This window comes from Zingiber officinale, chromosome 2B (genome assembly GCF_018446385.1).
Source record: "Zingiber officinale cultivar Zhangliang chromosome 2B, Zo_v1.1, whole genome shotgun sequence".
Taxonomy (NCBI): domain Eukaryota; kingdom Viridiplantae; phylum Streptophyta; class Magnoliopsida; order Zingiberales; family Zingiberaceae; genus Zingiber; species Zingiber officinale.
In genome coordinates, this window is record NC_055989.1 from 112,505,078 (window position 1) to 112,519,907 (window position 14,830).

General features: G+C 32.7%; 2 protein-coding genes across 3 annotated transcripts in view; one reads left to right on the top strand and one right to left on the bottom strand.

The window, feature by feature from the left end:
* Window positions 1-1,000: 1,000 nt before the first annotated feature.
* On the bottom strand, window positions 1,001-4,846 carry LOC122048580. The gene is made up of 3 exons (XM_042610133.1): window positions 4,644-4,846; window positions 1,465-1,708; window positions 1,001-1,266 (listed from the first exon to the last, which is right to left on the bottom strand). The coding sequence occupies exons 1-3, from the start codon at window positions 4,844-4,846 to the stop codon at window positions 1,081-1,083; spliced, it is 633 nt and encodes a 210-aa protein (XP_042466067.1). The 3' UTR covers window positions 1,001-1,080.
* LOC122046833 (15-cis-phytoene desaturase, chloroplastic/chromoplastic-like) overlaps window positions 4,572-14,830 on the top strand; it is a 37,174-nt gene continuing 26,915 nt past the window's right edge. The window contains exons 1-5 of one of the 2 annotated variants that reach the window (XM_042607735.1): window positions 4,572-4,743; window positions 5,197-5,527; window positions 5,617-5,749; window positions 5,922-6,010; window positions 10,980-11,037. In XM_042607735.1, coding sequence (XP_042463669.1) covers window positions 5,312-5,527; window positions 5,617-5,749; window positions 5,922-6,010; window positions 10,980-11,037 — 496 coding nt within the window. In that variant the 5' untranslated portion in view covers window positions 4,572-4,743; window positions 5,197-5,311. Of the gene's footprint in view, window positions 4,744-4,795; window positions 4,998-5,196; window positions 5,528-5,616; window positions 5,750-5,921; window positions 6,011-10,979; window positions 11,038-14,830 lie in introns of those variants that run through there. The other variant, XM_042607736.1, reaches the window with a different exon arrangement.

Below are 14,830 nucleotides of genomic sequence, written 5' to 3' on the forward strand. Positions count from 1 at the left end.
TGATTAACAATTCATTTAGTATGAAATGTATCATAAATATTTGGTAAAGATGTATTATATATATAAGATGAACAATTTGCAATCTGATGTTAAAGCCTTCTGAGAGGGTTTGGCCAGGAAAAGCAGTGGCGAATACGAAGTTGCCTGTGAGCATGCATGCTTATTCTTGCTGCGGACTCTCTATAGTGTCGAAGAAGGTGGATTTGATCCAGATCAATCTCGATACAAGAAAGAGAGGCATCGTGGAACTGCAAGCCTTCGGAATTTGCCGGTTTCAGTTAGTACCCAAAGATTTAGGTTCCCGCGTGTAGAAAGAAGAACAAATTAATATAAAAAAAAATCGAACGGCTAGGAAAGTGTTTTGATTGTGTGGCATTAGATCGAGTTCAATTGTGCAATTTTAAAATTTTTAAATAAATGATATTTATTTACTATATATTATCAATTTTATTATTATAATTAATATTAATATTAATTAATTAAATTTATTTTATTTTAATAAAATTAACCAAATATCAAATTGATTTAGTTGCAAAAGTATCTAGGATTGAAAGAGGTAATATAGTAAATATTAAATCAGGTTATACATTAAAACTTATAAATAAATAAATTTTTATTATATTATTCAAAATTGAATCAAATAATATTAGATTATGTTTTATTACTCATAACTTTGATTATATGATTATTAGGGGTGGATCTAGAGATAATTTCTAGTGAGGGTTATAGAATTTTTTTTATGGAGTCTAAAAAAAGGGATGAAGATAGTGAAGAGAGAAGCTTCTTCTTCCTTATTTCCCTGGAGTAATGATCAGAGAGTGGAGAAGCATAATTTAACAAGATTAAGATATAGAGTTTGATCCATAAATATCAATTAGTTTAGAGTACCAACCTGGTAATACTAGCGAAAAATAACCATGCCAAAAAAGCTTGGTTTGAGGTAAGAAATCGTAGGTTTCTGGTTGTTTTTGCAGCTTAAAGTTTATGTTTAGAATATAGATTCTTCAAAGAAATGGAAATTCCAATAAAACTTTAAACATGTTAATATCCCTGTAAATGATAAGTCATACATAAGAGGATTTAGGTACATGAAAAGGAAGTTAAATGTAGTTTAGCAAGAAGCACCACACTTGTAGCTATATAACTCTCATAATTATAAATGCCGTCACAAGACTCTTCACCACAAACTACAAGGAATACTGGACCTTTAGGAGCTTGGTAGTGATCAAGAAATTCATAATGACGCTGTTGGAATTTATGATATCCCTACAAATCCCATTAAAATTATGGATTACTTCCCTTTTTCATTAAAAAAATCCCAGTAATTCAATACGAACACAAAGAAAAACATCTCAAAATGATACTAAATAGCCAACTGCTTGAATGAACAAAGGTGCAGAGGGAAAATAACAAAAGAAAGAGAATCACAAGGAGGTAGAAGATAATGGAGAAAGAGGTGCAAACCATAATAGATAAGTGGTCAAGGGTTTGATTGAACCAATGCTCCTTTTGGGTGAGGAAGTAGTCATTTTCTTCTTCCAACTTGCGGACGTGGGAACCTTGGGACTCCGCCGCAGGGAGGAAGGAGGAGGAGAAGAAGAGGGCAACGGGAGAAAAGACACCAATGAGAATCGTCAATCCATGGCTCCTTCCCCGGGGGATCTTGGCGAGGGCTTTAGCCCCCGCCAACCCTCGCCTAGATCCGTCCCTGGTAATTAAGTGATATAAGTAACACAATTCCTTTATATCCTAAAGTTAAGATTTCTTGGACCACTTTTTGTAGTCCAGGGGATGTTCCACTCGCATTTGCGGTCGGATCACGATCGCGATCTGGCCGCAAATGGTTGCGATCCCTTCCTGGGTTTATCGTTCCCACCAGGTTATAGTTTTTGTTTGAAACGAGCGGCCGGAGGCGGCCCGGAGGGCACCTTCGCTCAGTGTCCAGTAACCTAGCCACTTATCCACCACCGGAGGCCTTCAGACGGCCTCCGGTCCTCCGAACAAAAACTATAATCTAGTAGGGACAGTGAACCCAGGAAGGGATCGCAATCATTTGCGGTCGGATTACGATCGTGATCCGACCATAAATGCGAGTGACACATCCCCTGGACCATAAAAAAGTGATCCAGAAGATCTGTGCTCAACTTTATACTATAAGTAACACAACTCCCACATTGTTTCAATAATCCTTGAGGTTCCAGGCTCAAAATTTATTTGGGGGACTTAATATATATATATATTTAAATTTTTAAAATATTTTTTTATATAAAATTTTATTAAAAATATTTAATTTTATTAGTAAAATTAAAAAAAGACAGTTTAATGTATTATAAAAGATTATTTTCACAATTGAAAAATCATGATAGTTAAGTTACACAACAATAATTTTATCATTTTGTTAAAATTCACTTTTTTATTAATAAAATAAAAAAATAAATTTTTTTACTAAACTTTCAAATATAATTTGTTAAAAAATAATATATTTGTCTAATAAATATTTTTAATTTAATAAATTAAATTCCATCAATAAAATATTAAAAGTACTAGCCAAATTTAGGAATGAGTGATAAATTATTATAATATTATTAATATACATTTTAATTACTATTTTAAATTCTTTTATTGATTAATTTGGACTTTGATGAGGAGGAGTCTTAGTGCACCAGACAAATTATTACCGTGAGACTAGAGATCACAAGTTCAATTATCAAAACTACTTCTTTCAAAGAAGGGAAGAGTGCGTACAATAGAATATTCCTCCAAATCTCGCATTAGCGGAAGTTTAATACATCATATTATTGTACAATAGAATATTTCCCTAAATCTTGCATTAGCGGAAGTTTAATACATCATATTATTTTTTTAAAATTATTTTTAGCTTTGATAAATTATCGATCAAAATTTATTAATTTAGTCAAAAATATTAAATTTCTAATCTTTTGCTGGCGATGATGAAATACAAAAAAAAAAAAAAAAAAAAAATGCGAGGGCGCACATAATAACTTGCCGAGGAGCAAGCATATAATAATAACAACAATATAAAGAATATGATGAGAGAAGAAATAAAAAGAAAAAAAGTAAAATTTAGAGGGAAATGATCTACTACAATATTAAATATACTTTTGAGATTTTAAAAATATTTTTATAAAAAATATCAATAAGTATAAATAAATATTTTTAATTTATTAGATAAACCTAACTTTAACCAATAAATTAAATTTTGATAAATAAACAATAAAAAATTATTGATTAAATTTTACCTTGAAAATAATAAATTATCAGTTAATCTCATAACAAATTAAGAATTATCTATAAAACATAATTTGGTTATTAAAAAAAATAAAAATTATTGTCAAACCTAATTTAATTAGTAAAAATTAAAAATTATCAACCAAATTTAACTTTGACCTATAATAATTTTGACCAATAAAAATTTAAAAATTACTAACTAAATCTAATTTGATTAGTAAAAAAATTAAAATTACCAATCTAAATAAATATTGACTAAAATTTATTTTAACTGATTATCATCAAATTCATATGTTTCTAAAATATTTTATATATATATATATATATATATATATATCCATTAAGAGTACAAAATTGAAACTCAATATTATGAGTAGTACAAGTAACGCGACTCTTTCTTTATCCTAAAGCCAAAGCTTCAAACTATAAGTAACGCAACTCCTTCATTAAGAGTATAAAATCGAAATTCTATTTTGAAGTAATCACATAACTCTTATTATGATATGATTAATTAGGCTAAGTAACATTGAGCCTGAGATGATCGACTTGGTCTCATAAAAATTTTTCATCGACCATCAGAATAAATCGGAAATCACGTGTAACGGGTGATCCAGAAGTCTAACATTCCTTAATTAATCATGTAGCTTTTATTGAAAATGTGTAATAACTTTTTTTTAGTATATCTAATTTTGATTATGTGGTTTTCCATTGGATAGATTTTTCCCTGTGGATAATATCCTTTTACTTGATTTATCCTTGAGTTTTACCAAATCTTGTTTTCCAATCATTTTCTTCCTATATAACCCTAAATCTTAACTACTAATTAGAAAATTAATTTGCAAGGGCAAACTCTAAGGAAAACTGTCTATTGACCATAAAGATTATTTATATTTCTTTTTCATGTCCAATCCTCAATCTTAACTACAAACCATCATATTAAGTTGTTTGTTGAATATATATTTATTAAAATTTACCGTAGATTTTACTAATTATATATATTTTTCTTGTGATTTTTTTATATTTGTTTTGGTTAATAACTAAAATTTTATATTTTTGAGAGTTTCAATAAGTATTACATGATAACTCATTAGCAAAAACAAAACTTAGTGTGATATATCTAAATTTTAACTTAGGAAGGTTTCATTTCAATCCCATAACTTATCTAGATTCAAATTATGTAATAACTATAACTATAACTATAACTATAACTATCTCTCTCTCTCTATATATAGGGCATTTTGATGTTTATAGAATCATGAGGATCATTTTGAAACATATGGTAAAGCAGGAGGGGTAAGATGAAAATTTTATACAAATTAAGTGGAGATGTGATAGCGTTAGGCCGAAGAGTGGGAAGAGCATCTTCCACGCCTGCCGCCCCGATTGCGCGCTACATGCCAACTTCCAATTCGCTCAGGTTATCATCTGCTGCCATTACGCACTGAATCATCCTCCTCGACTTCCCTTCACGCTTTTCGAGCTCTCTTATAGCTGGTGAGCTCTTCTCTCCCTTCAGCACTGCTGCAGTTTGTTCCTTTTTTTTGGTTTGGGATTTGTGGAACCAGTTAGATTTCCCCTTCGCGATTTTCTCGACCATTGATTGTTCGAACTCGGAATTTGTTCTCTCACTGTTGGATTTTTGAGGTTAAAATTTCCATTTTCGGCTACCAACTCGTTCTTCCGATGGCGCAGTCAGCGGCGTTGATTTGAGACAGTTGGTCGCTTAAAAATTGCAACTTTATCTTCGAGTAAGATAGGATTCTGAATCTTTGCCTCTTTCTTCCCTTTTGATATAGCTTTATGTTGTAAGATTTTGTCGTTTCTTGTTCCATTTGGTTTGGCTCTTTTCGAAAGCACTTTTTTTTTTTCCTGCAAAGGGAACCGTTCAATTTTGTTTTTTTTTGTTAAATAACTAGATTTGTGTTTTAACGCCGTCTGCAACTGCAGTATAATCAAGGGAAGTGTTGGAATACCTTGGTTCTCGGATGAGCTCCTTGTGCTTTGCAAGAGGGAACTTCAATTCTAGATAGAGTTGCCGAAAATAGAAAACAAAAGATTCAGCATGAACATCATTGGATCCGTCTCCCGTGTGAAATTAAGTGTGATCACCCAAAATACATACTGGTGGGATCAAAATCTTGGGAAAAGGAGCACATTTCACAATGATTCTGGAAGCAATCACATATTGGGAAGTGGTGTGTTCATGGGTTGCCCGATGAAGGCTACAATCTCATTGCACACAGCCCTGAAGCCAAGATACAGAGCAAAATCTCTCCAGGTTTATCATCTGCTTTTCATTCATTGTTTGGGTTCTTCTGAATTTTTTCTTTTTCACTAGGAATAGAAGGTTATTGGTCCTTATCGCAGGTTTTATGCAAAGATTTTCCAAGACCTGAACTTGAGAACACTATAAATTATTTAGAAGCTGCACAATTATCTTCATCCTTCAAGACTGGTCCTCGTCCAAATATACCTCTGAAAATTGTAATAGCTGGTGCAGGTACACCATTCTGTTATGTTCTGAAACATGAATGGAAAATATGTTATCGGTGAACTTTTATGATATTTAGCCAAATAAGTTCCACACATTACACATTCTACTGATTGTTGTAAAATATTTTGACTATCATCTTGCCTAAATCTCAGTTATTGATATATTAGCCTTCTGGTAGGTTTGGGTGGCTTATCTACAGCAAAATACCTAGCAGATGCAGGCCATAAACCTATACTCTTGGAGGCAAGAGATGTGCTAGGTGGAAAGGTTTGCCCCCATCTCGAATGGCTGAGTATTTCAGTACATGTGTTATTTTTAGTAAATTTCAGTATCAGTCACTCCTTGTTTGGAAAATTTCCTTAAAATCTTCCGACAACATTCGGACTGACTTAACTTTGTGGTGTATGCTCTCTTTGAGAGAAGGTTGGAATTGCAAACTTCTGCTAACATTCTGCAAGTTTTAGCTCGCAGAATGTGTACTATTAGAGTGGCGTGGGCTTTCAATATCTACTATATATGTGCTTTCCAATTCTTTCGTATTGCTCATCTAGGGTAGGGTTTCTCTTTCTCTTTACAAGTTCATCTTTTGCTCTAGCTTTGGCTCTGAGACGATGATTCACCAAATGCTAAAAAATCTTCATCGAGAGCATCATCTTTACCTAGTCAATTTGCTCAGAATGTAACAGTTATCTTTGAAGGGTTCTTCCATCTCCGCCAGATGCTTAAACTAGTATGAGGAGTCTTTTGTGACCGTTGCTAAGATCAACTAAGCTCTAGTTTTCTATTTTATCTTTATTTTATTTTTAATTTTAATTTCTTCGTCCACTCTATATTTGGCCGCTACCATTTCTCTTCTAAAAAGATCAATATATATATATATATATATAATTCATGCGAAAAAACTCTTCCATGGTCGCAGTCCCAAGTCGGGATAAAGAAGCAAGGTAGCTTAGGTTGTTGGCTAACACTAAAACATAGGAAAATGTTATGCACGAATCCATCAAAGTATTGCACTAATGTTAGATTGTTCCAATAAGGAATGCGTTGCAGGTCTAATTCCTTGGCATTGGTTGCTACATTACTATGAGAACTTGGATAAAAAAAAAGGCAACCCGGTGCACGAAGCTCTCGCCATGCGGGGTCCCGGGGAAGGATCCATTGTACGCAGCCTTACCCTGCTTTTTGCAAGAGGCTGCTTCCAGGATTCGAACCCGTGACCTTTTAGTCACATGACAACAACTTTACCGTTGACCAACTTTACCGTTGACCAACTTTACCGTTGGTCACATGAGAACTTGGATGCAGTGTTAAATATTAATTATCTTAAATTTAGAACATGGAATATAAAAACACTCACAGACAAAACAATGGAAATAGTAGATATGATGATTAAGATAAGAATTAATATTTTGTGTTTACAAGAGAGAAAATGGATAGGAGAGAAGACAAATATTGACTGTAGTATTAAATTTTGATTATCTTAAATTTGAAACATGAAACTTAGGAACATTTACTAACAAAATAATGGAGGTAGTATATACGATAATTAGAAGACAAATTAATATTTTGTATTTATAAGAGACGATGAGTAGGAGATAAATATGATAGAAAACTTAGGTTTTAAGTTATAGTACATAAGGAAGAGTAAAATGAGAAATGAAACAAGTATTGTTGTAGTAGTTAGGGAGAGAGATAGGATTATAGCTCTCAAGATAGTGGTAGTAGAAAAAATTATTAATGTAATTAGCATATATGCTAAGTAGGATTAAATGAAGATACAAAACATAGATTTTGAGATGACCTAGATGAGATAGTAAAAAAAAATTTGATAAATGAGATAATTTCATAGGAGGAGATCTAAATTAGCATATAAGAGTAAGAAATAAGGAATATGATAGGATGCATGAGGGCTATAGTTCTAGTTACATTCAAAAGTGGGAGCAATAAGTTGCGAATTGACTTTTTTATGGTCAGGAAGAATGATAGAAAAAATTATAAAGATTGCTTGGTCATCACTAGCGAAAATTTAAACACCCAACATAGGTTATTGGTGTTAGATACACCCCTCAAACATAATAGTAGAAGAAAAATTGCATAACTCTTAGGATTAAGTGATGAAAATTAAAAGATAAGAAACAAAGTATTTTTTGGAGATAGGAGTACACAAATTAGGAGAAATACATGATGACACGAATATGACATGAGATATGATTGCTTTAAATTTAAAAACAATGGTCAAGAACATACTTGGTGAGTTAAGAGGATGTGTACTACTAAATAAAGAATTTTGGTGGTGTAATGAGGAAGTTAGGGGAGAAACTAAAGGAAAAAAAGAACAACTTATAGTTACTATACACTTGTAAGAATGAAGGCGACTTTTAAAAGTATGCAATATCTAAGAAAAAACTAATTCATAACTAGTGTAAAAAGATATGAAATTAGATACACTAGTTATGGATGAATTTAATAGATACATCCAAAACACGTTATCGTGATGTATGTTATTTGGAGATGACGTTGTTTGGTTGATGAGACATACAAAGTAGTAAATGCTAAGCTTGAATCTTGACAAGAAATATTGAAAGTTAAAGGATCTTGGCTTAATAGAGTAAAAATTGAATATATAGAATTTAAGCTTAGTAGTAGTAGATGTAGCAACACAATTGTTAAGATAGGAAATGATGAATTAAGTTTTAAATATCTAGGATCGTTTTTGCAAAAGGTCGATAAAGATGCTCTACATAGAATATAAGCAGGATGATTGATATACTTCTAAAATTTAAAAGGAAGTTTCATAAAACGTTGGTTAAACTTTCTATGTTATATAAAGATGAATATTATGCTATAAAGCAAATACACGAGCAGTAGATGAGAGCTACGGAGAAGAGAATGTTAAGGTGGATGTGCGGACATATGAGGATGGATAGGATAAGAAATGAGAACATTAGAGAGAAAGTCGGGTTGTACCTACGCAAAAATTTCGAAAGATGCATTTAAGATGGTTTTTTAGGAGATCAATAAATGTCTGCGATATACTAACACATCAAATGTGTATGTTAATTGCGAAAGAGGGAGATCAAAGAAGATTTAGTTAGCAACAATAAAACATGATAAAATTCATTTAAATATTAATGAGGATATAGTAAGAGATTGAGCCCAATAGCGCTGGAGAATTTATATAACTGACTCCACTTAGTGTGATAAAGGCTTGGTTGATGTTGTATTTATTTTATGAAAAAAAACATGTAAATGAATGCAAGATTGATTTACCTACTTCAAATATACAATGAGTAGTGATCTTAAACTCTATAAAGTTAGTGTGCTCTCTTGGGTATGTATCTACAAAAACAAGTATGAAAATAATTTAGAAAAACAATATAAATTAAATATGATAGTAACACAAAATCTAAAAATTAATTAGAGCTAAAGGTCGATGGATGTAATCTTAATCCAACTACCCAATACGACCCAAATAAAATAATACAACTCCTAATACTAACAAATAACCATTAATTTCCCATCCTAATCCAAATACACCAATATAAATACGAGAACCAAACTAAAATTAAAATATAACAATTTTTTCTGATCGACAAAACCAAGTAGGTATTTCGATGATATGAAACACTCAGATTAGTTTAACCTAAATTATAAATTGTGATCAATCTAAAATAGGTAATCATTCAACAATACCTCAAGGAAAGATTCACTGAATTCTTACCTTCAAACTAACCAAAATCAGTCTGCAGGGTGACACTAACCAGGCAACCTACTCTAAAGATGGACGAGAGCTAGTCGATATCGCTTGGGTGCACATAGTTATCAGGCAATGACACTAGCACATGAACGACTTTAGGTAGTGGCAACATAATATGTACATATTGGGGCACAAAAGTTTGTGTGATGATGCCAAGCACAATAGGTGGAGCATGTAGGGAATGGGAAAGTAAAACAGAGAGAGCAAGGAGGGAAGGGGCGATGGTTTGCATTAACTCTAACAAAGAGTTGAGAGAGGGAAAATAATTATTATTAGACAAAAGGGAAAGAAAAATGAGATAAATAAAGGAGAGACACTACAATGACTACTCTTGCTCAAGATGACGACAATGCTTGCCACCATAACATAGCCAAGAGGGTGAGAGAGGAACTAAGAGACAAAGTGAGTGAGTGTGCCAGAGGAAGGATAATGGTCGTTTGTAGTTGATTGGGGTCAGCAATGGCCATATGGTGACAAGTTAATAAAAATAGAAGCTACAGTCAATGATGGAAATGGTCTTAATTCTAGAGACTAAACAGCGCACAAACATCAAGCAGAATTCCAGAAAGAAAAGTAGAACTATATCAGTACCAATGAGCCACTGCACCAAGTACCTAGTGTTCAATTAATAGCAGCTTGTTTAGCCTCTCCTCTTCATTTTGTTGATGTTTCTCAACTTCTTGTTGATTACCTATGTTAAGTGTACCAAAGGTTCAGGGGCCATGCATTGTTCATTGAACCTTTTAGCATTGCTCTCTTTCTTCTGGGTGGGACATCAATGCAAGGAGAGATTGTTGATTTACAGACAAGTTGTTCATGCTTAGATATTGCGAGACTCCCTTCCATTCAGTAATTAAACCACACCTTTCACAGCGCTAAACTACCTACGTGTATGATATTCTCTAAATATAGCTCCTCTTCTATGCCAATCTAGTTACATATACAGAACTTGTATGTTTTCTAATAGAACTTTACACAGCATAAGCACAATAAAATTAAGAGATATAAGTTGGAACAAGATGATGATCTACATAGATGACAGCAAGTAGGTAGGACTTGCAATTTTGTGGCTTGTGTTTTATTGTGCCAGTATCCTGTTGACATTAGTTGCATATAGGGAACTTACATATTTTCCTAATATAACTTTACATAACAAAATAAGGCATGATTAAAATTAAGAGATGTAAGTTGTAAAATATCATGAGAATCTAGAACACACAATTTTCTGGCTGCTTGTGAGCAAGCAATCCATTGGTCCAAATGACTATTAAAAGGGTGGCGCTATTCCCTTAAAATACTCAATTTCTTTCACTAATAACTATATCTTCCATTGGGATATATAAGTTCTGTTTAATAGATCTGACACGGTTAATTCTGATTCTACGTTCAACATTGAAAAGGTTAAATATCTAGATAGATTAATTATTTTCATTTTTGGTTTCTTAGTAAGTCATACATATGGCATTATTCTTTCTGCAGGTTGCTGCTTGGAAAGACAGTGATGGCGACTGGTATGAGACTGGCCTCCACATATTCTGTAAGTTTATTGTTATTATAATTGCCAATTTTTGATGAAGAAAACTTTATTTTTTTTATTTATATTAGTCTTTTATGCAAAGATTTCAGTGCCATGCTATTCCACTCCAAACTATCAAAATTTACCATTTCGACTCCACACCGGCACCAAGACATGTCGACGCAGGGTAAATTACCCCATGCCACTTGTACCACACATGCATTCCCGTGGTCAACCATAGGCGGTCTCACGTGCTCGTGGCTAGCATGGGACGAGATAGAAGGAATTAAGTTTGATTCCTTCTGTTGATCATGGCGAAGGAATTGGGGAAGTTAATGGCTATAAAACAAATGAGTGGTTAAGAGATCAACACTAGGTAGTGGCTGCAAGTGTCAAATGAGGAGTGAAGGGCTGCCAACAGCAGTGTTGAGCGGCCATCAGAGATATTAAACTTTGGAGCAGTAGCGCATTGACGAATTAGGGAGGAAGAAATGGTCGAGGGTGGGAGTTGCAATCTTTGGTTGAATCATGATTGAGAAATCATGGTGGGAGCAAGCAGAATTATAAGAAATGGGAAAGGGAATTGAGGTTTTATATTTTTTGATATAATGATTTAATTAAAACTGATATATGTACATTAGCTAAAATAACTGTTATATACATGTATATGCCTGCTTACCAAATGATTAAGAATTTCTAGCTACTCCTCATGCCTCCTGTGCTAAATATGAGTATAAGCAATAAATGTGATATAGTGGTGATAGAAGTTGTGCTAGGGGAAGTGGTGCAATTGCTACACCAACATTAAGAGTGCAAGTAATTATGTTAACTCATCGGAAGGTTTTATTGGTCTTTTCCTTCCTTCCATAGGATGAATTTTGTGCCATTGATATTGATGACCTTCCCCGACCAGGATAGCAAAAGTAAACAGTTCTAGTAGAACTGATGATGCTTATACAAGGGAGAAAAAGAAATAGATTAACTAAAATAGTTTTAATCAAATTCTTCCTAATGCAGCAAACATTACATGTTACCATACATCGTTTTCAACATCCAAAGTCTAGTTTTGATGTCCAACCTATGATTGCATATAAAATTTGTTACTCCATACCTAAATGGAACCTATATGAGGTTATGTCGATGGGATAGTTGGATTGGAAGCATTATTAATTTTCTATTATACTGCAATAAAAGGTGGAACTTCATAAATTTATTGATGCAACTATAGAATCCCTTTTACATATATTGCCTAATGGACAATGTAATTTGAGAGATAAGTGTAGAAGATATAACAATGCTGCCAACATTGCTTATGAACATTAGAGATCTATTGTAGGAAGAACATCTAACATGGTTCAAGACACCATGTGCAACGCATTCATCGATTTGATGATGTTGGGCAACAATAATCCTGATACAGTGAAGAAGCTATTGAGAAGGGGTAATCATTAACAAAATTTCTTTATAATTATTGTTGGGTTCATGGATTAATGAGGTTTTGTTGACAAGGAGATTTTATGACTGATAATATCTAGGTTTGTAACTTACTTCCTCCTGCTAAAGTCATTATCCTAGAAAACTATCAGATTGAAGGACATGTTTACATTTAAGGACTAGGAAGCCTCATAATAGTCTAGCACTATATAAAAAATTATTATCTCTACTAGTGGGACTATATTGTAGAGATTCATATGGCAATAGAGCGTTGCTCTGCATAAGGTTAACAGAGTCAAGATGCTATAAATAGGCAACATCTGCCATTTAACTCATGAATCAAAAGAGTAAATCCAAAGGTTGCTATAGTCACCAACCAAATATAAATATCATGTATATTCATTATAAGATGAGATACCAAATGGAACAAAGTATTCATTTGACAAGTACATTTTTTTAATAATAAAAAATTAATATTGATTATTGATATTATATATATGGTTAGTTATTTAAGTTATTATCTCAATCTAGCATATTAAATCATAATCTCCTTTAGCCATTATGACAAGTACATTATGATTAGTTTGAGAAATATGACTCTTTTAGCCATTCTTTTGTGGTGTCATAATGATATATTATTATTAATCATTATCAATATATATAAATGACTATTTTAATTTTGTTTATTTATTTATCTTACAATTGAGTGGTACTGATTGGTGGTTACAATATAGAGTATTATCCTTAAATCTAGAAGACTGTAGATCCACTTGTACATGATGCCTACTAGTGGTTGCGAAAGAATTAATCACTTTCTCCCTCATTTATACAAAGTGTGAGTCTCTCTTATCTTCAATTGGAGAAGATGATCTATGATCACTATAATATATGTCTTCAACTAAGGTCATAACATAATAGAGCGAAAATAAGAGTTCAGTGATGTACACCTATTTCATATTGGATTCATCCAAATTAAGGATAATTTAATGATGGATTAATGGAGTGTTGTTGAGGCCAAGAATTTGTTAATTGATGAAGCAGAAGATCCACCATGACCATCTCAATTCCTTACCCAACAGATTGAAGAAGTGTAAATTGGAAGAGATGTTGGTGAGGAAGAGAATGATGATGAAGCTTTTGACTAGGAATTTCTATTGTATGGATCTTAACCAAGATGTTCTTAGACATTTCAACCTCAAACACAATCAAAGGAAAATAAAGAAACATCGATGAAAAGCTCAAAATGATGATAGTGACAACAGGGCAACTACTGATAAAGGTGATGATAGTAGAGATGCACTTGATGGTTGTGAAGCTTATATTTCCTTGACTCTGACATGTGAGCCTTGGACATATAAGCAAGGGTACAGACATGCAACTTAGGATAATGATCATGGCACTAGTACTATTAAGAGTTAGTATCAATGCCAATATAAGGGTGACATACAAACTAAAACTTATAATTATCAAATGTGGGAAAGTTTAGTTGAGATTGATTTTGATCGAGGTTCATCATATTCTTCTCTTATTATATCTTGCATCAAATGGCGATATATTATATTAGAGCTCAGAGACATTTGTAGTATTATCTTGTGTCTGTACCTCTATTTCAGCTTTAATTCAAGTGATGCCTACTTAAAATTAACTCCTAGTTTCTAGACATGTTGATGGACATGTGGAGAAATCAAATGTAAAACCACATGTTCAGGGATGATTATTTAATTTAGGTGTTGAAAAACTGTGGTTGATTTTACAAGGATGTTACTAGAACTAATGCTTCCATCCGATAAACAACATTCCTTTTCCTTTAGGTATTAACAAGATGACATGTTGTCTATTTCACTAAACTTATCCTAATTATTTGTGTAAATTTAAATTCGAGTTAGTGTTGCTTCAATTTTTTTAGAAAGAAACATGTGTTTATTTTCCTTTATTTAATATTTTGTTTAAGCTAGAGGCCAACTTCCGTGACCATGAATTCAACAGTCATCACCTGAAATATAAATTTAAAAGTGAAATTTTGTAACAATTAAATTTAATGAAAATGAGTTTTTTAATATAATACACATATTTAAAAATATGTACAGAAACCATATCAACACAATATGATATGGTATTGAAATTGTATCACTCCAGTCAAAGACAAACTTTGGCATGACTCAAAAATTTAATTTTATGTTTATCCAAAAACAGAAGGGGAGCCTTGGCGCAACGGTAAAGTTGTTGTTTTGTGACCAAAAGGTCACGGGTTCGAATCTTGGAAACAACTCTTGCAAAAAACAGGGTAAGACTGCGTAGATCCTTCCCTGCGACCTCACATAGCTGGAGCTTCGTGCACCGGACTGTCTTTTTTTTTTTTTTTTTATGTTTATCCAAAAGC